The sequence below is a fragment of the Delphinapterus leucas genome, chromosome 6 (genome assembly GCF_059928025.1).
Source record: "Delphinapterus leucas isolate spDelLeu-1000000601 "Yukka" chromosome 6, BTC_Dleu_Yukka2, whole genome shotgun sequence".
NCBI classification, from domain to species: Eukaryota; Metazoa; Chordata; class Mammalia; order Artiodactyla; family Monodontidae; genus Delphinapterus; species Delphinapterus leucas.
In genome coordinates this window covers 91,104,919-91,132,889 of record NC_143134.1, presented here as the reverse complement: position 1 = coordinate 91,132,889, position 27,971 = coordinate 91,104,919, and the positions used below count along the sequence as shown (strand labels likewise).

Genomic DNA, 27,971 nt, shown 5'->3' with positions numbered 1-27,971 from the left:
TCAGTTGCATGAGCAGCTTTTCTAACATCAGCCATGAACTAGTGGCGGAGTTCTTGGCTTTCTAGTTTTCTTGCAAGCAAAGTTTGACTTGCCTCTTAGAGAAGTAGCTCCTGACTTACAAGGAGTTTAAAATGCTCTTTATCCTCAGTCATCCCAGCTGATTGCCCTTTCCTGCTGTGGCATCTTGTTTTCTGTAGCCAGCTGCTCGAACAAACCCTGTTCTTTCGCTTGTCTTCTGAATCTAGTTTTTTGCGGTCCCTCTAGTCCATATACCTCAATTCTGAATCTCCTGTTTCACACTAACTCCAACAGTCACATGAATGATTTCACAGGCCAAACCAGTGAGTGAGATAAGTAAGCTTGCCAAATCTGTATCAGCAGTTTTGATTTGTTATAAAATTAAGGTGTAAACCACATTTGGTTTAAACACACACAGCTGAAATAGCACCACTGAAAAACTGGCTTTTATTTTTCTCTTAGAATTACGGCGAGCAGTAAGAAGCAGTCTATGGAAAAAGGAGACAGTTGCTCATCAACATGAGTATGGACCAGAAGAAAACCTAGAGGATGACGTGTACCGGAAGACTTGTACTGTGTGTGGCCATGAACTGACATACGAGAAAATGTGATTTTTAGTTAAGTGATATGTTTTATAGTGTGGAAATTTAGATTGGTCTTGTTCAGAATTCATCAAAATGTAAAGTCTTCATAGATGAATGAAACACTTGTATAAATAATGCTTAAATAATTATGTATGTTATGGCTTAAAAACAAGTTTCAGTTAAGGTCCAGCAGGTCTGGTTGTGGGCGAAATATTGGGTCTGTGACCATTTTTTCTACAATAGGGATGGGAGCTGAGTGATAGGTTCAAAAATGTTAGGTTAGAGCTAAAATTGAGAAGCAACCAAGACAAACCCTAGATTGGGGTAGGAGGAAGAGCTTTTAGTAGTAAAGGCAAAAACTGGCTGAACTGGATTCTTATCCCAAGAAACAGCATGGATGGTGGTAGACCACTGCACCCCAGAGGCTGGGCCAGGTCTTCTAGACTACTACTGTCTGCAAGTCAGGGAGCAGGGAGCTATTGCTGGGACAAGTTTTCTGTACCCTTAGGGTTTACTACTATAGATCTTAATATTAGTTTCCAGATAGTCCTTTTCAAATCTGGATTAAAATGGAAAAACAGCTATATTGTTTGTTGATCAAAGGTAGTGATAAGTTTATCATAACTTGTTAACATTTACTGAGCATTTACCACGTGCCATGCAGGCACTATGCTAAGTGCCTTACAGGTATTCTCATTTAATCCTGGGAGGGAAGACAGCTTGCTGTGCTTGTTTTAACACTTCTAAAGGAGGGGTAACCTACAACCTGACATCACCCCAGACATCTTGATCAAGTTTAGGTAGTCAAATATTCCTCTGTCTTGTCAAAAGGATTACAAGATAGTTATATCTAGTAAGAGCATTTGATCCCGAGTGCTTGATTACAGGGTCTATGCATTCTTTCCCTGATAAAAACAAATACAAGTTATGATAAACTAGATATTTTCAAGTTCTTTGACAGGACTTTTTATCCTACTGCTACAAATAAATAGGAAGTTTTTGTACATTTTCATTTCTCTCTCTAGATCAGCTCTTGGAGATTATGCTTGAAGAAGGGCAAAAGTCAAAAGTCAAATCCAAAGACCTGAGACTATAATTACTAATTGTTCTCTATATAAGTATTCAATACAGAAATGTTTAATATATTTATCGAGTGTTGATTTTTTTTAATGTGTTATGCTGAATATTACAGCTCACTAAAAAGCGATTCCAAATGGGCGGCAAGAACTTCTTGGGGGAAAAAAAAAACACCTTCCCAGCAAGGAACTAGGGGTTCAGGCTGCTGACAACAGCATTACTACTGGGAGACAAGAAGCCCTAAAACCACCACATGGATATAGTTTCAGATTCCACTTACTACCTGTGGACCTTGGGTAAGTTACTCCGTGGGCCTGTTTTTATCTATCAGATGGGTATAATCATGTAAGGACTCTCATGACGATTAAATACGGTGAATCTATAGCATCTGGCACGTAACAGCCAGTTGTTAATGAGCACATCAAGACCAGTGTAGTTAATAGACTTGTCCAGTTGAGGTGGGCTTCTAGTCACTCTTCACCTTCATCAATTTAGGACAGTCCTGGTATCCAGCTATCACTGACAGCCAGATCTGCTTTTGGTTGCCAAGTTCTGTCCTCATCTTTCATTTTCAGGTATAATTGTAGATTAGTAAGTTAATACAAATCACTGCTAAATACTTTCCAGAAAAAGCAAACAAACTTATCTTCATATGAACTGCTTTCTGAATAATTCCTGGGAGATTGAGAGTTAAGGAAAAGTATATGTTCACTTTGACAAAAGCATGTTAAATGGCATCAGCACAGTTTGATAGAATATTGATTTATTGCAAGGTACGACGTACAGTTACAGTGACATGCCATTCTTTTGTCTGTGTGAGCTTCATTAGTGGGGAGAGCAACTGTTGAATGTTTGCTCTTGTACCTTTACTTCTTCAAAATTCAGTCTCTGATTCAGTTTTTTCATATACCTAGCTGCCAGACTGGGTCAGAGCCAGGGTTACATCAGTGAGCAACTGTTAGAAGCAACCATTACACATGAAGAGAGGGTCCAAGAGAAAGGAGGTGAAAACCTAGAAATTCCTCTAGGATTTGGATCAAGTAAGTATAACTAGCCAAACTTTGCAATACATTATGAAAGGATTACAAAGCAGTTTAGGATCAAAGTTAACCAAAGCCTTAAATGGTTATCCTTTAGCTTCTTGAGGATAGGAGGTTTTTCTAATTACGTAGTTTGTGGGAAGGAGGAACAGTGTAAACAAAAGAACATTTAGCAAAGAACCTGGGTTTTAGTTCCCTTTCTGCCGGTAACTTGCCATGCAACCTTAATCCTGTGACTGTTTGCTAAATGGTACGGTATTTAAATCCTGGGAATTTCCATCTATTGAGTAGACTATATTCTGTAGCCACTAAATGTTATGATAAACCAAAGAGGCCCCATATATTAATATGGAGAATACCTAACGCATTGTAAACGTACGAGGTACTAAGCTAAGAAAAGTACATCTGTACAATGCACAGATGCTTACAGTTGTGGGATTACTGGTAAATTTAGTCTAAAAATGCTAGGATTTGGAATGTCAGATAATCCCTTGTGTGTTATTTAACAGTGTACTTTTATCATCTTAATTAAGCCTCAACACCACATAGGAAACAGGCTCCGGAATTAGTAATTACTTGGCCCACCCAGACTCCATAGAAATAAAATCCAAACCTACATCTAATGCCAAGTATAGTTTTAGCCAATCTAGCTACTTCTAAATCCCACTTTAGCATGTAATTCACTGTATGACCTGACAGATGTCTCAGATTTGAGGAAATGACCAGATGTTCTAAGATGATGAATAGTTCAAAACTTATCTGCACATTGGAATTACCCGGGAGCTTTAAGAACTACCAATGCCTGTGTTCCACCCCCAGAGAGTGTGGTTTAATTAGAAGAGCCCCAGGTGATGAATTTGGGAACTTCTACTCTAATAACAGTAGTGTCTTAAAATACTACAGTAATGAAAAATACTTTGAAGAGAAAATTTCAGATGGAGGTAAGAAACCTCACTTTTAGTAAGAAACCACTAATTTTTTAGTAAGAAACCACTAATTTTAAAGTAGACTGAGATGATAAATCATGAAATACCAAGGTTTAAAAAACATATTTTCAGTTTTATTTCAGCCATGTTAGGTTACCCATGAGCTGTGAAAAGCTATGCTACTTGATAATAAACCATCAGTTCTATATACTGCTTTGTAAGCTTGACCTCTAGTGTTACACATACCTCAAATCAGTTATCTTTTGTCCCTTAAGGAGAAAAAATACCAGAGAGAAGTTGTATCTGTCACATACATAATACATCCATCCTATGGTCATTGTCACAGTATTGTCATTAGGGAATATCTGCTTTTTAGGGGCAGTTAAAGGTAATACCATATTCTTCACTGTCCTGTCCTCCCCCTCTGCTTCAAGAAAGGATGCTACAAGAAAGCAAGCATTCAAACCATTAAAAATAAGACATTATTTTGAGATCTTAAAAAAATCTTGACAGGAGGGGGAAAAAAATGACCCTTAGGCCTGCAGGGCACAGAACTGCTGGAACACAGCCAGGATATGAGGGTCTAATTCAGCAGTGAAGAGCAGGTTCTCCAGGGTCACCATGTACTGCTGGATTATTTGGTGATGCTGTGGACACAGAAAAGGGGATAAGTGTTTAGGTCAGGAGAAAACGCACATAAGCAATCTTGCAGAACATTTTCCTCAGCGGCCCATCCACACTGGAATGATGGGAAAGAACAGGAAAAAAAAAAGTGGTTTTGCTGGTAGGAATAATAGGCCCCTGAAAAGCCTCAACATTAAGAAAATGTAGGAGTAAACGAGTTCCAAAACAAAACAAAAGGATGTTCAATAATTTAAAAAATCCAGTTCTGGCCTGCTTCTATGTAAATGCAATTCATACTTCAAGGCAGTGGCAGCAGCACCTGCTACTATTCTAGATGAGGTTCAGATGCGTCTCTTCCCTAATCAGGACAAAATACAGTATGACTTTTTAAAAGCTGTCAGGACAGGGACTGATCTAGGAAGATTTAAAAAAAAAAAAAGGGGAGGGTGTTGAGGGGGAGGTGGTATACATTACAAATAAGAATAGCACTGTTACTAAGTAACCATGGTTTTAACCACGGTCCCTGAAACATAAAAATTTGGAATCATTTCCTTTTTTTGGTTAGGGCTGTAACGTATCTCTTTGTAAAAGAAAAAAATATTAAGAGAATTAGCCAGTGATATTAGCCAGTGATCTGTGAAGTATTCCACAAAATAGGAAAACCTCATTTTTTTAAATTAATCTTTTAAAAATAAAGAGGTCATCTGTCTTACTGAAAATCAGTGACTTGTTGAGCCTAACTGGGAAAAAAAATGTCAGAAAATGAAAGTTTCTTCTATGTGTACAAATATAAACTTTAATATACTCAGATTCCTATAGGACTAACTAGGGGCTGTTAAAGCTTTTTAATTTGACAGTAACTAAAAAACCTAGAATAAGTTTTTGTTTGGAGCCTTAAAAAACTCCCCCCCCCTTTTATGCCTTCTGCTTTAATCACTCTTTTCTAGAACAAACAAATGAGGATTTGGGGTGTTAGTATCTGAAGATACAAAGGATTAGTTTCACTCTCTTACAGATCTTTAAATCTAGCAGAGAGTAGGTGTTGCATTTTGCTTTCCATAAGGACCTCAGAGAACTCAAATAGTGCCTCCAGAAACAAGGTTATCATCTGCACACTGAATTTACAGAGATTCTTAAGATCTGATTACTCTTCCCGTAGCATGTTTTTCTCTATATGTTGTATTACAGCTAGGCTCTCCAAAGAGAATGGCAATTAGGAGTCTGAATGGTACAGAGCCAATTTAAGCCTAAATATTGTGATGAGCAGCAGTAGGAACAAATGGACACTAAGGGGCTTACAGGTACTACGTAACCTCCTGACAGATTTGATGACTTTTTGAAATGGAAAATCCCTGTGGCTGAGAATAATGATGTTTATTATATAATCAGTTTTCCACAAACCTGTAGGAAGATCTGCTGGAGCCTCTCTATACAGTTCTTATACCACGGTGTTAATACACTGGTCCCGTCAGTTTCACATCGTACCAAGTGCTCAGTCAAGATCATGATAAAACGCTGGAAATGGGGTACAAAGTTCCAGAGGTGTCAGAAAAAATTCTTATATTTTGGAAACAATCAAATTTTTGACCAAGAGACCTCAAAGGTTTGTTTGTTTCACCCTTTGTGGTGTGTATCCATAACTTTCATAATTCAATAAATACTGTCAGTGTAGAAAAGCAGTGATAATGAGTTAGTACATCGTTTCTGGCGATACCCGAAGACCTTTAATGTCTAGATTAACTTAATGCTAGTAATTTTTCTTAGAACCTGTTCTAAGGACATAATCAGAAATGTTAACAGGAGTGTATACACAAAAATCTTCAGGAAGGAAAACAATCTATCGATAAATAGATCAATTAGGAATAATTAAATATGAAAGAGGTATTTAACAGTAGTATCCATTTTTTTTAAAGCAAGGAGAAATGCTCATGCAAGAATGCTCATTAAGTAAATAAGTAAATAACAGAATTACCTCCAGTTAGTGAACTTTTATTTTTCCCTTGAAAACTTTTATATATTTAAGATCTTATAAATGAATATGTATTACTTCTGTGATAAAAACATTTTTTAAAACTAAAGAAATGTACTGTTTCTTTGAACATATCAGTGTCCCAAGCCAAGATACCTGAAATATGACAAGGAAGAGATTCTTTTGTTCACTCTGAGCAGATTCCACTTTCTCCTGCAGTCTTTCTATTTGTTCCTCAAGAGCCCCATCTTTCCTGTCACTGCTTCTGTCATCATCATCACTTCGCTACCGAATGCAAAGGAACAAAGAGAAAACACCATTTAGGATGGCAGTGTATTAAATCCCATCAAGCAAATCTAAGGATTTTTATTATGTCTGGTCAAATGCTATTTGAAGACTTGTATTCTATAGTAAAAGTACTCCAGTGTCCCAAACATACAGGCAAAATGTCCCCAAGTCCTATGAGTACCTCTTATCTAGGCCAGGGAAATTCAGTGGCACTTGGGCAATCGTGGTAGATTTGCTATAAAGCAGAAGTAAGTTATGCCAGGGAAATTCAGTGGCACTTGGGCAATCGTGGTAGATTTGCTATAAAGCAGAAGTAAGTTATGCCTTTTATAAGACAGCCCACTCAAGGAGGAAATATGTGTCACATTTTTCCTCCATTCAAAATGAAAACAGCTTTGAGCTCCAAGGAAAATATACAGCTGATTTTTGTTATTCACCATAGTCTGTTTTATGAAATTGCTGGGAACCCTGAGTTTGTGAACACTGAACTGCTGCTCCTAGGGGAAATACAGGGTTAGGGTCTCGGGAGCCTCTCATCACAACACTTTCATCACCGTAGATCTGCACTGCCCTCACAATAGCCACTAGCCACGCATGACACCTGAGCACTTGAAATGTGGTGTGACTGAAGAACTGACTTTTAAATTGTATTCAGATTTAATTAGCTTATAACTAGTTACATGTGGCTGGTGGTCACCATATTGGACACCACATATCTAGAGAGCAGAGTGGTGTGAAGTCAAGTCTCTGGAGTTTATACGTGTATAACATGGGGATGATACCATTTACCTTACAGTACTTTAGATCTGTGTGTTTACATACATACACTCAGGTATATATGAATGTCTAGATGGAGACTAGCACTCGAACCTGCTCTAGTTCATATAAATCATTAAACTTGCTTTTACCCTCTACTCTGATAAATGTGCATAACTGGAAAATTCTGTCATGAACAATACCAGCACTGTTTGCTAAATCACAGGATACAGCCAACTCACTGTTTCTGCCAAATAGCTAAAATACTTAACTTCTTATTAATATGAGAAGTATCTTATAGGCCTGGGAGTGACCCCCCCACTACCCCCAACCTTACCGGGGGAGTGGTGAACATGGACAATCTTCTCCCTCTTCCCCTCTTGCATCAGAAACTCTTATAGAAACACAAGTGTCCTCCTTCCTTCTCCTCCCTTTTTGGGAAGGCAAACATGAAACTGATCCAGAGATGGTGAACTATGGAGAAGTGAGGTTTGTGGCTTCCTAAACAGGTTCACCGTGCAGAACGAGAGAACAGCAGACCCCAGGTCCGTCCCTTCCTCCACTTCTACAAACAGCTCTGCATGATTTGGTCTCGAAAAAATAAGTTCCCATCAAGGTAATGAATATTCGCAAAAGTTTCTGGTATATTTTCTTTGACCATTTACAATCAACACAAGACTTACCCGCTTATGTTGCCTTGCGAGTTTTTCTTTAGCCTCTTCTAGCTCCTTCTGGATCTTAAGAACGTGTTTGTTCATCTTACGAATTGTGGAGTGCAAGATTTCCCAAACAAACAATCTTAAAGTAATAAGGCATTTGATTACTGGACGTTAAACTCTACTCATAGAAAATAAGCCCTCTCAACTTTTATAACCTACTCGTTCTTGAGGTTTTATATAGCCTTCTGTTTTTTGTTTTTTTTTTTGCGGTACGCGGGCCTCTTACTGTTGTGGCCTCTCCCTGTTGCGGAGCACAGGCTCAGCGGCCATGGCTCACGGGCCCAGCCGCTCCACGGCATGTGGGATCTTCCCAGAGCAGGGCACGAACCCGTGTCCCCTGCATCGGCAGGCGGACTCTCAACCACTGCGCCACCAGGGAAGCCCTAGCCTTCTGTTCTTTAGGCAGACAGAATAAGGCATATCTCTCCAGCAACAATTATGATTTTTCTTGTATTGTCAACTGTGCAAAACATCTAGCTCCACCCATTACTCAGGTGAGCTTCCTGAAGGCAATATTGGGTCCTTGTCATTTTTCTTATTTCCATCTCCTACTAGACACACATAGAAGGTATGTGTACATATTTAATGAAATGGCAAACCAGAAAAAACAGGTTAGGAACAAAAATACATTTTCTCTCTTCTAAATGTAAACACTAAGTATTGCAGCTTGAAATGGAAACAATCTGAGGCTCATTTGCATGGTTTATACTGTTGATATTTAACTAGCACAAACTCAGCCAATTCTCTTGACACATTTAAGAATCTCATTAGTTGATAATAGCTATCAACTGCTAGGCTTTTAAGAATGAGATATTTATGTCAACTACTTGCTCAAATACCAGGATCACCTGTAAGTGCTTTAAATGTTTGTTGCATAAATATGCATGTGCTTTTTAAGTAGCTTCTTAACTGCTTGTATGTCTATACATTTGGTCTCCTAACCCCAGGATATACAGCACAGAAGAGTACTTCTTTCTACAGATTTTGATCTGGACAATGACAGTTGAAGTGGAAGATAATAAACCAATCATTTCATAAAACTCAAGGTCTAGAATGTTAGCAGATAGGATAAAAGAGCACAGTACTTCAACTCTGGAAGGGGTGGTCAAGGAAGGCTTTGCAGAGTTAAGAGTTGCAGATGTAAATCATTCAGGATAATGGCTAACACCTACTTGAGTTGTCAGTTTTCTGAGATTTTGCAAATCTGAGAATGGTCTGATGTTGCCTTCATTTGTGAGTACCTACTTGGCTGGTATGATAACCCCAGACCACATTCTTTCACCCTAAGGATTCAGTTTATCTCAGACTAGTGTCCTCTGCCAATAACATACAATGAAGAGGATAAAGGTTGTGATGGATATTTATGTCTTTGTAAGTAATTTTCCTTTGTTTCCTGTTTTGTGTCAGCTCTTGCTATCCCAGTCCTGATCAGTTATAAAGCCTATGGACTCAACTTCATGTATAAGAACCAAACTTAATGAAAAGCCTCTTTCCTTTAGGAGGAATGAGTCTAGAATGAATCTTCTGTGTATTAAATCAAGGACTTTTATGACTGAGGTGAGACCTCCCTTCCCCAGAGGCATTCAGGTGCCCACCAGGCTTTCCTCAGTCCCTCCATGATGTGTAATCTATGACGGACTGTGATTTCTGCCAGTTCCGGGGGTGCATTTCAGGTCCCCAGTGGAGCTGGAACTCCTGCCCATGTCCCATTGTCTAGTTGAGACCCTGACATGCAGCCTGATGTTCCCTCCCAATAGTCTGGATCCTTTATAAGCATTTCTCCTTGATTGGCTGAGTCCTAATTCAACTTACGTATATCCCTAAGAGACACTGCAACCGGACTGGCTGTGTGGATTTCCATTGTGCAAGAATCTTTGCCAAGTCCAATCCTACCAGATTGGACCATTATATTAATATCAACCTGGTTTGGACCAGAATTTGGAGCTCATGTATAAGGGACCACATGTAAACTAATTCTTAGAGAACAGGAACTTTGTAAAATAATCCCTATTACCTAGTAAAGTCACGAGATAGTTCTGAAGAGAAGATCCAATTTGCTACTGCAGCACAGTCAACAATCTGTGTACGAATCATCTTATCTACTAGTACAGCAATCATCTACAATCAGAGAAAATAAATTATTAGGGTAAACCACACTCATATGTAGGCCACGATAATCCCACTGCTGCAAAACTGAAGTTCATTTTCAGTGGCTATGGAACTGAACATTAACCATTAGGTCTTAAGATTTATTTTGCCTTCTGCTTGGCTCTGGTACTTATTGTAAGAATACAAGAACACAAAGATTGAGCAAAAAGAAAAACTCTGAATATTAACACTTAACAATGTTTCTTTAAATTTTAGATGATATATACAAAATATATAATTTCCATCGAATCTTAAAATTTAGAAATACAAGATAGTTTTATCACAAAAGTCTTAATATAACTCTGAAATTTATTTTAATGCCTCTTTATAATACATGGTATGATAATAGTGTATCGAGATTTGACAAATCTGGAGCTTGTTTTTTAGAAACTGGCTAGACTAGGTAACTCTTTCCTACCCAACTGGAGAACCTTCCAAGAAATAAGCATTCTTATTAAGTACTTAAAATGCGCTGAGATATTACAATACCAAACCAAATCATAACAACTGCTCTTTAAAGAATGACTCAAACATCATTACTTTTTCAAAGCACTAAAATTACAGATTTAAAAACTGTTCTATAGGCAAGAGTCAAATTTCATGTTCTGCAAACTAAAACGACGGTATTAACTGCCTTATTTTTATACCTGTACAATCAGCACCTCAATATGTCTTAAATAGTTTTTACCTGTGGATGGTTCCGCCAGACCTCAAACATGACTCTTAGAACATGTAATTTTCCTTCATCGCTTTCAGCTAGGGTTTTGAAGACTTCATGAAACCTTTTGACAGTGGGGGGAAAAACACCACATACAAACTTATTAAACATTTTAATATTTTCAAAGCCTTTACAGTGCTACTCAGTTTACAGTGCAATATATAAATGCAAAATAACCAAACGTTAACCATTAAGGATATAAAAGGTATGATTAGGATTTCAGTTTGTATGGAATTTGTCATAAAATCTTCGGAAAATTATACTATCATTAGCCTAGGACTATAGTTTACTGTGTATCTAAGAATAGATGAGGGCTAAGGAACTGTCTCCAAACACAGGTGCAGTATTCCGACTGTGCCTTCTGTGAGAATCCTGCAAGTCACATACAGACTTGGAAGTTGAGATGGGGTGAGGAGTCTAGTTTCTCTGCTCAACTGAAGGAATATCTGTATGTTCTTTCTTCATTTGGAACTGTGGGACGAGTTAGAAAGTTGTCTTTAGATGCCAACCTTTGGGTGGCTCCTAAAAATGTAGCTGGCTCTCAATTCTGCTAACCTTTTTTTTAGGAAGATGCTTAGACAAGGTGGCAACTTTTTTAAAAAAAATAAATAATTTATTTATTGATGTATGGATGGATGGCTGTGTTGCTGTGTGTGTGCTTTCCTAGTTGTAGCGAGTGGGCTTCTCATTGTGGTGGCTTCTCTTGTTGTGGAACACGGGCTCTAGGCGTGTGGGCTCAGTAGCTGTGGCTTGCAGGCTCAGTAGTTGTGGCACATGGGCTTAGTTGCTCTGTGGCATGTGGGATCTTCCCAGACCAGGGATCGAACCTGCATCTCCTGCATTGGTAGGTGGATTCTTAACCACTGTGCCATCAGGGAAGTCCCAAGGTGGCAACTTCTTGACTGTATATATGACTGTCCTATGGACTCAGGTTTTTCACTTGTTTCTCTAAAGGTTTATATGAAAAAATGTACATTCTATTGAATATATATACATGCAAACTGTGCTAACAGACTGACAGGAGCCATAGGATGGGGATTTTAGCTACCACAAACCAAAACCCATTGTATCAAATTATATGATAATACTGTTATTAAGATCTTCACAGTCAATAATTTTACGTAAAAATCAGGATGCCATTGGTGTTCACCAAACAAAGTCCTAAACCCTCAAGACAGCATGTGTGTTCTTGTTGTACTTACTTTGCAAGAGCACTGAAGGAGTGGCTGAATGACTTGGCTGCTAAGTGTAGCAGAGTCTGTACAAAGACCTCTATTTTCAATGGGTTAAAGCTGAATCCTTCATCTGAAAAACAGCCCACAGTAAGAGAGTTAGGAAAATGTTTTAAGTATAGCAATTTTGGTCCCTTGCCTGAATCGCTAAACAGATGGCACACTCACATCCAAATACCAAGTGAGACATTCAAGCAAATATCTTTGAGTACTAATAGATGATAAAAGACTATCACTGATTTCAAATACTCAAAATATAAAACTAAGCATAATCTTAAGTTTTTTGGGATTGTTTCCCTAATTCTTCTATATGATCCATTTCTTTTTACAAATACCACATAGATTTCCTTGTTCTTATCTCTCTACATAGTGGCAAGATAATAAATATAGTAAAAGAAAAAAAATACAGTAAGCCCTCCTTAACAGGTCTATGTCCTAAGATGTTTGAGAATGTCTAAATTTAACATTTTGAATTATACTTTCTAAATACATTTTCTCTAACATCATAATACAAGTTTCTTTAAAAATCTAAACAAACAAAATCCCAATAATAAATAACCCAAACACCATTAATGTTTTGACTGTGTCATTTTTCTGTGCACGTCATTATGTAACACATCTAACAACAAAATCTGCCCCCCAACAAATGGTTAACCTAGTTGTCCCAGTAGACTTTTCATCTCTTTTACTGATTTGTTTTAGTTATTGTAATTTTCAAGATGTTTTAATACGACATAAAGCAAGTCCCTCTCATTCTTTTTGTCTTATCTGTTGATGATAAACTTATAGTTTAATTTGGAGAGAAAATCCAACTTTATAATATACCAAGTCTTTCTGGGCGGGAAACTCTCTAAAGTGAAAAGAGGGAACGTTTAAGGGAGAAGATAGCTGGGTTCTGGGAACAATGGTCAAGCTGGACAGGCCAAACAAATATATTGCTTTATGAGTATCCCATGAGATTTAAGAAAATTATGTTTATACTTTTAACATGGCCCATACAGAGTTCCATTCAAGAAATATTTAATTCCCTTACCATCATCATCATCCTGGTTAGGATTTGGTACATCTTTCAGAATGCTGAAGATTTCATCATTGGTTGCTTTACTTTTAAAGGCAACAGCTAAACAGAGGGCAACCGAATGTCCAGGAAGAGAGTCTAAGCACAGAGTGGGGAGGAGAGTAGACCAGGTTTTAAGACTATTGTTGCAATTAGTTAAATAACTGAGAAACTTTAAAAAAAAATTCTTTTCTTTTAAAATAGAGTACTCTTTATCCTAAGATCAATATTCTGTATAAAGATAACCACATGTGAAAGTTTCATTTAATAGGGCAATGGTTTTTTCACCTAAAATAAAGCATAAGAGGTAATTCTTGCCCCGATACTTCCTTAACACGGAGCTAACTGAAATTCAGAGTATGAGGGGTACTGATCTTCCTCAGGGATGAGGGTGAGGGGACACAGCTGCAGCTGTCCTTTGACAGTCCTCAAATCCCTAGGCCTCCGTAAGCTGAGAACCAATGTATTCTCTTTGATTTTGGTCAGTGTACCCTTCCTCCTCCCTTTCCCTAAGACAGTGGAAACTAAATTTGGGTTTGAACAACGTGAAGGCTGCCAACTTAAGACAGATTTTTTGCTTTTCTCTTCTGCTGAGTCCACACACTTGAATCTGTGTAAGCCAGATGCTCATGTGCTTTGACTCCACATGTTTACTGGTGGTTAATACCTGTTGAGTCCTTACTGTATTATATTGTACTAGTATATACTGATATACTGTATGGCGTCACCAGAACAACTACTTTTAATGTAAGGTAGACAAAGAGGTAACAAAAAATAAATTCTGACGTAGAATGAGTTACTAAGCACTTGGAATGAATAAAGTCAATTACAACAGGTCACATGTGCTGTGTGCTTTTCTTGAAAGTGGGAGAGAAAATACGTGAAGAAAAAAAGAATCCTCTGCCACTGTGACGTCTACATTCTAGGTGGAAAACCAAGATAATCACATAAGAAGTAGCCAGAGAGCAACACAAAACTGGCTTGCGTTAAAAAATATTTAAAAGACTGGAGTTGGGCTAGACCCTGGAAAGAGAACAGGAATCAGAAGAGAAAGGGCTTTCTAGAATGGGATAATGGCACAAAGGCAAACGCAAGAAAGCATAGAAAAAATAAAAAAGGAAGTGGGCCTGGCTGGAGTGGAGGTTCGTTTGAGAAGAACTGACAAATCATAAAGTAGGAATGACAGGAGGGCCTTAAGTGTAAGGCTGAGTTATTTCTATGGAAAAAAAGAAAGCTCAGTGTTCAACAAAAGTCTGAATGAACTCTTTGATATCAAAGACTGTACCTTATGGTTCTCTGAGCCAGTACAAAGCAGAAATCAAAACTTGGCACTTACAAGTACCACATCAAGCTTTGCTTTTTCAGGAAAAGACAGTGGTCAAGAGCGGGGCTGCTCAGTATCTGACTCTGGGCTTTACCACTCAAAGCAATCTCACTCTGGCTCTTTGAAGCCATTTCCTCATTGTAAAATTTGTAAAATAAACATACCTATTTCTCAGTTGTTTTAAGGAATACGTGACATAGTAACATAGGAAATGTACTTAGCATTGGAACCAACTGAGTTTATTTCAAGGAAAACAGGTGTAGTCTGAGGTGCAGGTGGAGAACCAGGCATACAATATGAGAAGGCAAGGGAGAGGAGTGAGTTTCAAGATGCAAAGAACTGCTACACAACACGAACTGGAAGGCTCATGGAGGAGCTGTGTTCAGTGCCATGTGAAAAGACTAACTTGGAAACTCCACACCTAACTCTCTACCAGTGCTCACCAATGTACAACCTTACCTTCATTAAGTGTAAAGCACAAAATGGCATATCAAATTATATAGCCCCCCCCCGATTTATAGTGCAACCTCAGAAATGATGTGACCAAAAAGTAAGAAAAGCATGTTTAAGAATTTACTTCTAGCGGCACACTGCTGGTCAAAATAGTCTATGTGCACCTGAACTGTTACCAGATATTAATCAGTTTGAGTAATCTCCATTGCCATGACAAACGTATTTTCATTCTATTAAGTTCTGGCTATAAATTCATCTTGCTATACTTAGCAACATTTAAAATAATGTCATGGATATAACATTATAAACAATATTAAAAGAAAAAAGTAACAAGCCAGTAATAACTAAGTAAATCATAATAAACCTTCAAAATGACAGCAAATAAAACAATAGAGGTTGGTGAGAAATCACCTTTCAAACAAAATATAAACCCAAGAAGAGAAAAAGTTCACTTTCTCCACCTTAGATAACCGACTTAAGAGAATACTTGCATTAGTACCTTTTAAAAACAGGATCTGTTTTACTACTTACTGCTACTTTCATCTCCATACTTGTAAATGCAGGTTGGGTTTGCAGGACATAGAGCTGAGAAGGTAGGAGGGACAATATCTAATATACGCTGATGGTAAGACAACCTACAATACAAATAAGAGCCTCAGAAAATATCATTCATCAGTTCCATTCTTCAGTAACATCCAACTTACCCAGAAGGTCACAATCTCCAACACCCCGGACTCAGCTGACAACCAAGAAATAAAAGAGGACAAGTCTTTTAAACTGTTGTCTAGGCCAGCACGAGAACTCAGGCCTTCTTCAAAACTTACTGGTTTGCACTGAGATGTGGGCCACTGGGTCCACAAGCCTGGAGGCCAGGTATGTGGGGTGGTGATGGTGGGGTGGGATGAGGTAGAGGAAACCGTTTGTGTGGTTGGGAGACTGGTTATATTGCAGGAAATAAATACTTACTGAGGCTAATGGGAACCAGGTTTCTTAATGCCTGCAAAGGTATTTACAAATCAAGGCAAAGGGGAAGGCTAGGAAAAAAATGAGATGTTTGGTTGGAATTGGAGGGATACACACATCTAAGTGGATATAAAAATAGTTACAGATGTGTGTGTGTGTGTGTGTAGAAATATATTCACTACCCTTATCCATCCAGAGGGCCTAGAACCAATGACACCCCAATAGCAACAAGCACATCAAGTGTCCAGACCTTGCTTCCTAAGTGCCATGCTCCACTAAAAGAAACTCGGACTCCTTGAATAAATAGATGATTCCAGGAAAGGGGCAAGGAAACACAAGATAAGCCTGGAATATCTTGTGCCAGAAATAAGGAAATGCTCAATGAATGGAGGGGGACATTAAAGAAGAAAAAAAAAAGGACACAGGAGCCACAAGGGACTCCCAATGGACAAATCAGGGACAATCTGAGCATCATAATTAATAAAGACAGTAATGAATTAGAACCCACTGAATGAAATAGTCCCTACTGATATATAAACACAGGAATTAATAAATGGGTGAAAAAGGAAAGCTCTTTCTTACAGTAGAATGCCAACTAATAAATGTAGAAAAAATAATAGACAAAGAGAATCATCACTTGGCAATTACCACAGTAGTGATAGATAAAAGTACAAGTTGTCAGTGGAGGTCTGATGAAGAACAGGATGTAACCTCAGTATTTCCCACAAAATATTAACTGCAAAGGGAAAAAATGGTGAATTTAAGTTAGAGAAGCCTGACATGGCCATGTAATCAAGGTTAACATCTCTAGTGGTGGGACAATGCAAGACTTGAGTCATGAGGGCGCCATCAAGGCAACACAACAAAGTAAGGCCTACATTCTTTAAAACTGACAAGGACATGAAAGATAAAGAATAATAGCTGTTCAAGATTGACTGAAGAGGGCTTCCCTGGCGGCGCAGTGGTTGAGAGTCTGCCTGCCGATGCAGGGGACATGGGTTCGTGCCCTGGTCTGGGAAGATCCCATATGCCGCGGAGCGGCTGGGCCTGAGCCTGCGTGTCTGGAGCCTGTGCTCCGCAACGGGAGAGGCCACAACAATGAGAGGCCCGCGTACCGCCAAAAAAAAAAAAAAAAATGATTGACTGAAGAAAATGACAACTAAATGCTACACACGTTCTATCCAAGAATTCTGGACCAGAAAGGGAAAAGACATTGTTGGGATGGTTAGCAAAATTTCAGCAGCATCTGTGGATCGTATAGTGGTATTACTGTATCAGAGCTCATTTCCTGATTTGGAGAGCTGTATGCTGGTCATGTAGGAGAGTTTTGAGGAAATATACAACCGACCATTAAAGGATGCTTGGACATCATATCTGCAACTTGTTTTCAAAGGGTTCAGAAAAAGACCAATATAAAGGGTAGATTACATACACAGAGAGGGAAAAAGGACTAGGACATTAGAACAAATGTAGTAAAATGTTAACTAGGGAATCTAGATGAACACTATACAGAGCTCTATTTTGGCAATTTTCCTGAAATTTGAAATTATTTCAAAGTCTATTTGACAAAAAAACCTTATTGGCTTAATTCACATAGAATCTAGATGGCATGGTTGCCCAAGTTTTTCAGCCTAAATCTTGATTACAAACTGAAAGGGAAGAGAGGTAGGTGCTTGGATTTTAAAAATAATATTCTAGACATACATCACAAATGCAGAGAAGGGAAAAATACCCCCACAGAAATTAGAAGACCTAAGCCAAGGAGAAAACACAAAGAACTTACCTCATACATTTTTCTAGAACTTCTCTTACAAACTTTGGTTTGGGACTTTCTGGATCTTGAGTAAGACAATCTGACCTAATGAGGAAATATAGTTTTGTAAGTTCTTACACATGATCTGCACCTATACCTAACTTGTACTTAGCTACAAATAGTTCCCTTCTACCTAAATTATTACATTTATATACATACCAAAAAAACCCTAAATCTTTCAGACCGTGAAGAAGATTGCTTTTATATTATAGTTTTAAATATTAACTTTTTTTAAAAAATGGCAGACTGTAGAGAGAAGAAAGATATAATATACACAACACTGCTTACCAATCTTCCCAGCTCCAACGGAACTGGAAGTTACTTAGATGATGGGAAAACCAATTAATAAACCTATACAGAGAAGTGGGGTGGGGGGGACAGAAAAGGATGAACGGTTGCAATTTATAACAGGAACTTACATAATCCTTCAGACAAAACCCAATTTCCCCCTACCTACAGCTGTATTTTCTCCTACCAGTTACCCTTTTCTGTGCAAATCCTGTAACTCACGTTCTACTTCAAAAAGTAACAGTCCCCCATCTCACTCCTCCTAACAGTGCTATCCTTTTTAAGTGAATAATTGATATGATTCAAGTGCCTGTTTTATATCAAGTACCTTATATATGTTTATATAATTTAATTCTCACAATAACTTCTGAGGAATGTATTATTTTCCCCATTTAACTGACAACGAAACAGAGGTGTGAGGTGCAAAAATAAAAATGATTAAAAACGTTTTATAAACGGACGAGCCAAAGTAGTCTCTCATCATCATACCACACCCTTTCACCACAAACAACAAAATATACCATCAAAGCCCCCTTTTCTCTTAAAAACACATCTGATCTCTCTGACTAGATACGGATCACCTTAGTAGACTGTATAACACTGTGAAATTTTTAAGAGCCCAATGAACACTTGCTGAATGAATGGCATAATAGGGATGCCCAGCACAACTGATGGTTTATTAATTAGACTGGGAAAAAACCCTCAGCAGACACCTTCTTAAAGCACATCCCTCATGTATCTATAATTTCAGTCATTAAAATTACTCAAGATAATAGGTCAACAACACAGGACAGCCTTTACTGATAATTTTCAAATATCGCATTTGAATAGTAGACATGACAGATTGTGGAAATGTTCAATATCTGTCCTGATCTACTTTGGAAAACTGACAGAACAGAGAACACCAGCTAATAAAGGTAGTATATAGACCTCACCCAGAAGACGACAACAGGCATGAAATTACCACAGCTATAAAAATCCAATATGGCCTTTTGTATAAACTGAGTCTTGGAGCTGTAGTTACATAGTAGCTAATTATTTTAGAAGCAGATACTATTCATAAACAAAAATACATATTATATAAACATAAATATACAGTATTAGACTCTGCTTCTACATATGGGTTAGCATAAAACCTATTTTAAAAGCTTACCTACCCAATTACAGAGGGAAAAGTGTAACCATACCAAAGAACTAAACAATGCAATTAAAGAAAACCTCAGTATGGGCATCATTTCATATTGAAAATTAAACTAGAAAGTGTAATGTTATAACAATTATGAGTTTTATTATATAAAGGATTATTTGCGGGAGGCAAGAAAGAACAACCAACTTGGAAATTCTTAAAAAGGCGATTGTTTTCCTTATCAAATTCTTTTATAAAGTACAGGGAGCAGAAGCTGCTAACACTCAGTACAGAAATAAGGCAATTACTATACCTGTCTACGCATGTGGTATTCATCGTGTCCAAACGCATGTATAACATTTCAGTTGCCTGTGCAAGCTGTGAATTTCAGGATAAGGAAAACTATACTCTCCTTGAAAATAAGCTGTGGTAGAAAAAATAAATAACATTTCTTAGAAGTCTATATAATGACTAATAATGCTGAGCTTCGTTTCAAGTAATTGATCTTTGAGGTATCAGTGATGTACATTTGATCTGTATACACCCATGAAATCGAGATAATGAGCATTTACATCATCTCCAAAAGTTCCCCATGCTCTTTTGTAATCCATTCTCCCTTTTTCCCCTCATTTATGCCCCCAAGCAAATATTGGTCTGCTGTCACTATATTACTTTGCATTTTCTAGGATTTTGTGTAAATGCTATCATATAGTGTGAATTCGTATTTGTTTGGCACCTTTTATTCAATATAATTATTTTGCAATTCATTCATGTTGCTGCCTGCATTGAAAATTTGTCCTTTTTTTTTATTACTGAGTAGTATTCCACTGTATAGCTGTAACAAAATTTGCTTATCCTTTCTGTATTGATGGATATTTGGATTGTTTCCAGTTTTGGGTTATTACAAATAAAGTTATGAACATTTATTCTCTTGGGTAAATACTCCAGAGCAGAATGGCTGGACTGTACAGTACACGTAATGTTTAACTTTTAAAGAAATGCCAAACTGTTTTCATGAAATGATTTAAACCCACAAGCAGAAATATTTAATAATCTCTTAAAGTCAGGCCAAAGAGAGTACATTAAAAACAAAGGAAAGGATACAACTTGGGGTAGAGAGCCAGGCTGAAGTTTACACAGTTCAATGAGAAGTGTTGTGTACATCACATCAATGTGAGGGGGTGCTGGAAGTTGAAACAGCTCTGCAAAGATCACCTACAAAGGAATCACAAGTCAGAACTCAATTCAACAGCTATCTACACACTTCTACTATTAGAAACACCTCAATGTTCTAAAGTCTAACTCTATGGTATTCATAATAAAAAAAATTACTTTTTAACCTTTAAAATTATGCTCTTTAAAACACAAAGATCTACAATTGAATACTGTAATGAAGATTTCTTATCTCTATAACTCAATCAAATAAGAATATGCAAAAATTAATGCTTAGTTGATACTTCCAGAGAACTGTCCAATTTCAACTCTGGAAGTATCAGAGTTAATTCAGGGAGGTACAGTTTACTGGGGACTCACAGATCCACCAGAGTTTCATTCCTATAAGAAGTAAAAGTCCTTTGTAGACTCAGAGGATGGGAACAGAAGATAGTTATTAACTCATTCTACACTGTTACTATATTCTTGGTATTCCAAGACTTTTTTGCCATGCTCTCATTCACAAACTTGTTTCCTTCCTCTTTATATAATGTGTGGACCGTCTACCTCGACTTCTAGAGCCTGGTCTGCATTCCTTCTTCTCACTCCCATCTCCCACACTTTTGTATGAATTTCTACACATTTTGCACATTTAAAAATATGACTTATGTTTTGCATTTCAACTGACATGTCAGTGAGTCAAGTTCATAGCCTAACCACACTCTCAAGTTCTATAAAGAGAACAGATGCAGCATTTCTAAGGAAGTACATAGGTATAGTATGAATAAAAAGTGAATCAAATGATACATAATTATGCTCACTTTGAGTATTTTAACATAAATGAATAATGCAATTGACAGTTTGGGTCAAGTGAAAACACTGTTTTTGGGAAATAAATCTCTACAAGGCGTTCAACTACGCTACTAGTATCACCCTTCTGTATGACTTCATATGGAATCAAAAGCATTATCTATTTTTTTCCACTTCCAAAACAACTGGCTCTTTTGATTTCTAAGAATAAATAAGGATTCCTACTTATCCCTACCCTGTGATACAGGAAATAATACACTAGTCAGGGGTATGCTAGTAATAAGAGGCCAGATAAACACAGTTAAAGATGGGTTATCTGCCTAAAGAATACAATATTTTAAAATATTTAAGCCTCTTATACATCTGTTAAGTGGACAATGTATTGATAGAGTTAGAGGTAACTTACATTATCCATGATAACTATTCATGAATGAAGATATACTATCAATATATAAATAAATTATAGGCAACTCAAAATTCCATTTGTACACTGGGCTTAACCTCCTCTTTTCTCTTTACTAACATGGCTAACAGAGCTCCAAAATTGAAAGCAATTTCCTCTCTTCTCTATTAATTTTCAGCACCTGCCAAGTAGCAAGAACAACAAAAAGGCCAAGAGTAGATTACACTTTACAGTCAACAGAAAGATTCTGAAACTTAAAAACAAGCTCCATTTGGAATGCATACCTCAACTATGTGGTAGTTCAAGGGGATCTTGTTCTTCCCAGGATAACTCACTAGCTGTGCAGCACTATAAAAAGTGTAATTTAAGTTTAATGAGTACACACAGATATATGAAAAACTAAATAGCAGTTTCAAAAACAGTGTATGTAGATATAAAGGAAATCTTTTCTGAAATGTTCCAGATTTCAGTTACTTAACTACAGCACAGATTATTTTGTCTACCATAAGGAAACTCTTTAATGCATGCAAAACTCCTTGGAAGATCAAAAGGAGTGTAAGTGGGCTTCCCTGGTGGCGCAGTGGTTGAGAGTCCGCCTGCCGATGCAGGGGACACGGGTTCGTGCCCCCATCTGGGAAGATCCCACATGCTGAGGAGCGGCTGGGCCCGAGAGCCATGGCCGCTGAGCCTGCGCGTCTGGAGCCTGTGCTCCGCAACTGGAGAGGCCACAACAGTGAGAGGCCCTCGTACCGCAAAAAAAAAAAAAAAAAAGGCATATAAGTAATAATAGTAAGTAAGTATATTCAGATCTACTAACTTAAAATGTTTTATAAGGTAGACCATTCCCAAAATACTATATTCCTTTCCATTTTAAGATCTAAACCAAAACTTTCCAAGGTTTCAGAAAATATTAAAAATAAACTTTTCCAAAGCTTGATGTCTAACTGCTAGGAAACAGCAAAACCATTAGTATTCATTTATTCCCACAACATTCATACCAAAAACAGCTTGCCATTCAAGTTAAGTTGTCCAGAGCACATGGCAAACATCCATACAAAAGATCAGGCATCATATGCATATTACTATAAAGCACTACAGTACTATGTAGCATCCAGGAAAGTACTATTTGAGGGTGAAGTGCCTCCAGAAAGCAAATCAAGTGTTTTAGAGATCGGTCTTAGCAAGACAGGGCATCAGGAAGAGAGGAAGATTTTCTTACTCTTAACGTACATTTTGCTCTTACTAAATCATCAAGATTGCTACTTTTTCTCCACTCTACTAAAAGTACCATGAAAAGCATCTTACCAAGTCTTCCTTTCCTTCCAGTGGGACTTAACGATGCAGTGAAGATTCTCTTCTATCACAAATCTTTCCACTGAATGACTCCCTGGCATTACAGGACCCTGGAAAGAAAACCAAATACATATACTCCAGACCTAGACAAAATATTATTTTTCATTTATTCAACAAATATATCAGAGCTTATTATGTTCCAGACACTGTATTGGATGCTGGGGATAAAAGTTCACAAGTGTGAAAGCTCTGTATTTCAGCAAATTTGTTCACTTATGTCTACAAGAGAATTAGAATGTCAGCTATAGTGTTTTTTTCTACTGCATCTGACACTGTACTATCCTTGCCCACTTCAGGTCTTAAATGAAGCAAACTAAGTAATTTTTGTATATTATTAGTCCTATACAGTTTATTTTTATTTATTTTTTTAAATAGAACAAACCTAAGTTTATTTTTTTTATTATTATTTTTCTTTAAACAATTGCCAAGACTGGAATCAAAGATAAATAGAAGGCACAACAGTTTTGCTCCGGTTTTGTGTTATTCAGATTTTTGAAAATTTTTGGGGCCTTTTTGGTTTTTTTTTTTTTTTTTTTTACAAATACAAATTAAACATGAAAAAACTCTACTTCAAAAAAAAAATCTAACAGTTCAAGAAAAGCTTATCAATTGCATTCTAGACATTTAAAACCTATCTCACAGTTTAAATTTCAATGGTAAAAACAGGTTTTGGAACTGTTTTGCAACCACGTATCCAAAGAAAAACTCTACTAACACCTTTTATTCAGTTTTTAACCATACCAGAGAGAATCTAAATTGTCAATTTTTCCAACGGCAATTTTTCCACACCAGAAGGTAGTCATGACTCTCAAAGAAGAGACAATTTGGGTTCTTCCTGCCTTCAAAATGTTTATCAAATCCTGTAATTCTCACAGGCTTTTGAAACATGTAGAAAATAAGTAAAAAATATTCCAATGAATGAAACATACCAAATGTCAGTAATAAGCAAGACACAATCCTTTGGGGAAACTGTTAAAAAAAAATCCAGTCTGTATATGCAAATAAATCAAGGAAATGCAGTCTTTTTTTTTCTTCTTTAAAAATCAATTTTGCCTAAAATATCATTCCACAAAACTGGAAGTGAAGGACTAAAAGGTGGGGGGAGGGGGTGAGAGGGGAACGAGCACACATCAGTAACACAAAAAGTAGAACTGTACAAACTTAAGCAGTTTATCATAGACTAGGATCAGATTCCAAGATACCAAAGGTTGGCTGAAGAAATCATTCTGTGGGAGCTAGGGTTTGTACTGCTGCCTGAAGATCGGTGAAGAGCAATTCACTGCCTTGGAGCAATGCCCCTTCCCACTCCAAATCCTGGTTTCTGCACCATGCCTCCACGGGGTGGGCCTCTCATCCCACCACCCAGCCCACCTCGAGGGCCTCCAGGTCCCCAAAGGCGGTTATCTCGGCGATCCCCTTCCCGGGCAGCTTGAGTCTTCTTTTCTTCCACATTCAGACGGACCTCACCTCTGAACATGATGGGCCTGTTGCTAAGCACCTTCTGAACAGGCTCAGAATCATCAAACACAATGAACCCAAAATTGGGTAATTTCCCACCGCTGTTAATATGCAGCTCCACCACATTCCCATAATTTTGAAAAAAATCTTTAAGCTCTGATTTGTCCACCTCATGAGGCAGATTGCCGATAAAGAGTTGGTGACTGTCAGGGTGTCTCACGATTCTTCGGGGTTCAACGTCACCTTGCTCACCAGCCTCACAGACTGGTCTAGGCCCCCTCTGGGGAGGAACATTTATTCGCTGTTCTCGCACCCTTTGATCCCTCTGAGGCCTCTGCGGTGGAATGTGAGATTCAGGCTTAGACTCTGGACGAGGCTGTGAAGCTGGTACTTTAACAACATGAGGTGGTATCCCAGTAACCGGAACAGCTCCACTGGGTGGAAGGTTCTTACTGGTCACAGATGCCCATGAAAAGGTTCTCAAGTCCTCCTGCACTGTCTGGGCTATGTCTGCAGGCGCTGGAGAAGAACTCTTCTGAGCATCCTCAGGAACAGTTTCTTCCAATACTGGCTCAGACTTTTCCTCTTGGACTTCAGACACAGGTTCTTGCTCTGGCTCTGGTTCAGGATCAGGCTCTGGTTCAGCAACAAGTTCTTCTAAATGTTCTTCTAAGTCACTGCTGACAGTTTGATCATAGAAAGTTCCAGAATCATCAGGTACCACCTCAGGTGTCTGCTGTCTTTCTTCAGGTTCCTCTACTTCTTCTTCAGATTCTTCCTGAGGCTCAGTGGCAAAGCCACCAAAGACCTCATCTTGGTATCTGAAGATATCATTATGAACATAGAACTTATTTGCAACAGAGCCCTCAGGAGCAAGGACAAAGGTCTGCATGAATCTCCTCAAAGCCTGGTGGTTATTAGAGAACAAGCCCATCACCTGGACCACCACACCATCATTCAGGGTGGCATGAGCATCGACATGACGGATCTTAGTGTGGCAATTGGTGAAATTTCGTGACATCACTTTCCTATGGATTTCTTTCTGTCCATAGACCGCATCTGCTGGCTTTCCATTTGAATCCAATCCCCCATGGACATAAGAAGAGTTCTTTCCACAAAATCTGTGTAGCATGTCTGAGGCCTGGTTCAACAGTGTGTAATACTGTCTCACAAATTCCCGCCCGACCAGCAGGAGACTAGGCTTCTCCATAACCATTGCTTTGCTCAATTCAACCTCATCGGGGCATTTCGGGAGTAAAGAAGAGACACACAAGTTGCTCCGCACAGTGCCTGGCACACAGCGAGGGCTTGGAAAAAGGTTAGCTATTATCATCACTCAATATCCACGAACTCACTGCTCCCCCCTTACTCCCTGTAAAACCTAGGAGCAGCACTTCTGCTTCCCGAGTTGAGAAATTCTCAATGCACTTTCGTGTCCCTCACCCAAAGAAAAGCCTCCTCTGGTCTGGGTTAAGCTGGAGACCCCGCCAGGGGAGGAAGGACTCCGCGTGCGGGGGGGCAGGAGGGAAAAGCTACCGAGCCGGCCGCACGGGGCCCCAGGCCCCCGAGATCACCCTGGGGCCCAGGCCGCGGCTCGCTCTCGCCCGCCGTGGCCATTACAGTTTATGTTTTGAAACCACGGGACTGGATTACTTCCATAAAAAACATGGAGAGAGGGAAAATTTTGTCTCGAACACTATGTAGACATAAAAAAATCATGTATGCATTGAAAGATATCCACACTATGCTGTTTTAAAAAAGGTTGAAGAACATTATCTACATGATATTGTTTAATTAAAAAAATATGCATAGCAAACAGGTTCAATGAGTTTATTTACTTATTACTTACTACTTAATGGTGACTTTTACTTTAATCTACTTTATCATTTCTAATTGAAAACAAAACAAAACATTTTTTGAAAGCCCAGAACAAAAAAACCAAATCCTCTTCAAACAGATATTTTGCATATTTATGCTCTTCTGGCAAAGGATGATGGGCACATTACAGAGGCAACACCAATTAAGTACAAATAGTACAGGAAAAGCAAATTTTGAGGTGCCATTCTAATGTTCCCCTTGTACAAATAAATACCTAATCACAAAGATTCTAACAGTCTTACTGTAAATTAGACTTCCAATTATATATACTCTAATTAGACCATTACATAAAGTTAACTAAAAGCATTATATATGCAATATTGCAAGTGGGTAGCAAGTTGATAATTTTGTATATATAACCAATTATCCAACAACTTGTTACCCTGAGATAGAGTATACATACACTAAAATTTCCCTGGTCATAAGCAACTTTCCATAGAAGAGAGAAGATAGGGAAAGAAAACTCAAGTTTGACCTAAGGTGGTAACATTGGTTCTTATGCCAGTGGTTCTCAACCGGGGGAAATTTTGCCCCTAAGGGGACATTTGCCAATCTCTGGAGACATTTTTGGTTGTCACAACTGACATGCTACTGGCACCTAGAAGGTAGAGGCCAGGGATGCTCCTAAGCATCCTACAATTCACAGGACAGCCCCACAACAAAGGATTATCCAGCCCAAAGCACCAATTGTGCTGAGGCTGAGAAACTCTGCTCTATGCTGACTGGAATGTACTAAGCAACAGGTATAGATAGTACTTCAGCCAGGCGAGTTTCTTTTCAGAACCAGCCCAGTGATCACTGTGCTTGCTGCCTGGGCATTAAAGTTAAGACAGTCATGGGCTTCCCTGGTGGTACAGTGGTTCAGAATCCGCCTGCCAATGCAGAGGACACGGGTTCAAGCCCTGGTCCAGGAAGATCCCACATGCCGCAGAGCAACTAAGCCCGTGAACCACAACTACTGAGCCCATGTGCCACAACTACTGAAGCCCGTGTGCCTAGAGCCCGTGCTCCACAACAAGAGAAGCCACTGCAATGAGAAGCCCGCACACTGCAAGGAAGAGTAGACCCCGCTCACTGCAACTAGAGAAAGCCTGTGCGCAGCAACGAAGACCCAACGTTGCCAAAAATAAATTTTAAAAAAACCCAAAAAAACAGTCATTCAAATGCAAAGGTATAAAGTAACTAAAGCACAGTTAAAATGTAAATTTTTATATCAAATGTTAATATCAAAATTATACATTTTCTTAATTGCTGAAGTATAACAGCTATCAACAACCTGACCTCATAATAAAAAATACATATATTTAAGAACTATAAAGTCAGCTTATACTAATCATTGGGATTTTTAAATTAAAAACTTTATTGAGCACTCATCACGTGTCACATACTGTTCTATGCACTTTATGCGTGTTAATAATTTAATCCTCATTACAACTTTATGAGATATACACTATTATTATTCCATTAGGAAACTAAGGTAGGGAGGTAAATAACTCACTCAAGATCACACAGCTGGGCTATGACTAAGCCAGGATTAAAACCCAAACCTACTTGGCCTCTCAAACCTACACTCTTCAATTGTACACCGTGCTGTCAATTTACACTGCCTAAATATGATTTCTTGAATCATGAGGTGATACCATTCACTGAATTAAACTGTTAACTTCACTGCCAATGACCCTCTTAGATAATAAACAACTCAAAATTAAAATGTCCCATAGGCATAATTCAAACAAGATTAAACCACAATTACAACACAACACAGGCGCTTTGAAAGGCACTTTTGTTGGTCAT

At 38.2% G+C, this 27,971-nt stretch overlaps 2 protein-coding genes and 1 pseudogene across 9 annotated transcripts in view; 1 reads left to right on the top strand and 2 right to left on the bottom strand.

Annotated features, from left to right (window-relative positions):
- Nucleotides 1-23,389, top strand: part of XPA (XPA, DNA damage recognition and repair factor) — a 56,953-nt gene extending 33,564 nt beyond the window's left edge. For 2 of the 4 annotated variants that reach the window (XM_089912584.1, XM_022600067.3), the window contains exon 6: nucleotides 481-23,389. In XM_089912584.1, the coding sequence (XP_089768710.1) occupies nucleotides 481-629 (149 nt within the window). In that variant the 3' untranslated portion in view covers nucleotides 630-23,389. The remainder of the gene's footprint in view (nucleotides 1-480) is intronic. The other 2 variants (XR_016393449.1, XR_016393450.1) reach the window with 2 other exon arrangements.
- Nucleotides 3,758-27,971, bottom strand: part of NCBP1 (nuclear cap binding protein subunit 1) — a 44,641-nt gene continuing 20,427 nt past the window's right edge. For all 5 annotated transcript variants that reach the window (XM_022600055.3, XM_022600056.2, XM_089912563.1 and 2 more), the window contains 15 exons: nucleotides 22,794-22,891; nucleotides 21,773-21,836; nucleotides 20,228-20,338; nucleotides 19,437-19,501; nucleotides 17,998-18,060; nucleotides 17,680-17,754; nucleotides 15,465-15,568; nucleotides 13,133-13,255; nucleotides 12,070-12,172; nucleotides 10,838-10,931; nucleotides 10,016-10,119; nucleotides 7,966-8,080; nucleotides 6,395-6,523; nucleotides 5,671-5,784; nucleotides 3,758-4,292 (listed from right to left, as the gene is read on the bottom strand). In XM_022600055.3, coding sequence (XP_022455763.2) covers nucleotides 4,179-4,292; nucleotides 5,671-5,784; nucleotides 6,395-6,523; nucleotides 7,966-8,080; nucleotides 10,016-10,119; nucleotides 10,838-10,931; nucleotides 12,070-12,172; nucleotides 13,133-13,255; nucleotides 15,465-15,568; nucleotides 17,680-17,754; nucleotides 17,998-18,060; nucleotides 19,437-19,501; nucleotides 20,228-20,338; nucleotides 21,773-21,836; nucleotides 22,794-22,891 — 1,476 coding nt within the window. In that variant the 3' untranslated portion in view covers nucleotides 3,758-4,178. The remainder of the gene's footprint in view (nucleotides 4,293-5,670; nucleotides 5,785-6,394; nucleotides 6,524-7,965; nucleotides 8,081-10,015; nucleotides 10,120-10,837; nucleotides 10,932-12,069; nucleotides 12,173-13,132; nucleotides 13,256-15,464; nucleotides 15,569-17,679; nucleotides 17,755-17,997; nucleotides 18,061-19,436; nucleotides 19,502-20,227; nucleotides 20,339-21,772; nucleotides 21,837-22,793; nucleotides 22,892-27,971) is intronic.
- Nucleotides 23,331-27,971, bottom strand: LOC111187943 (ras GTPase-activating protein-binding protein 1 pseudogene; annotated as a pseudogene).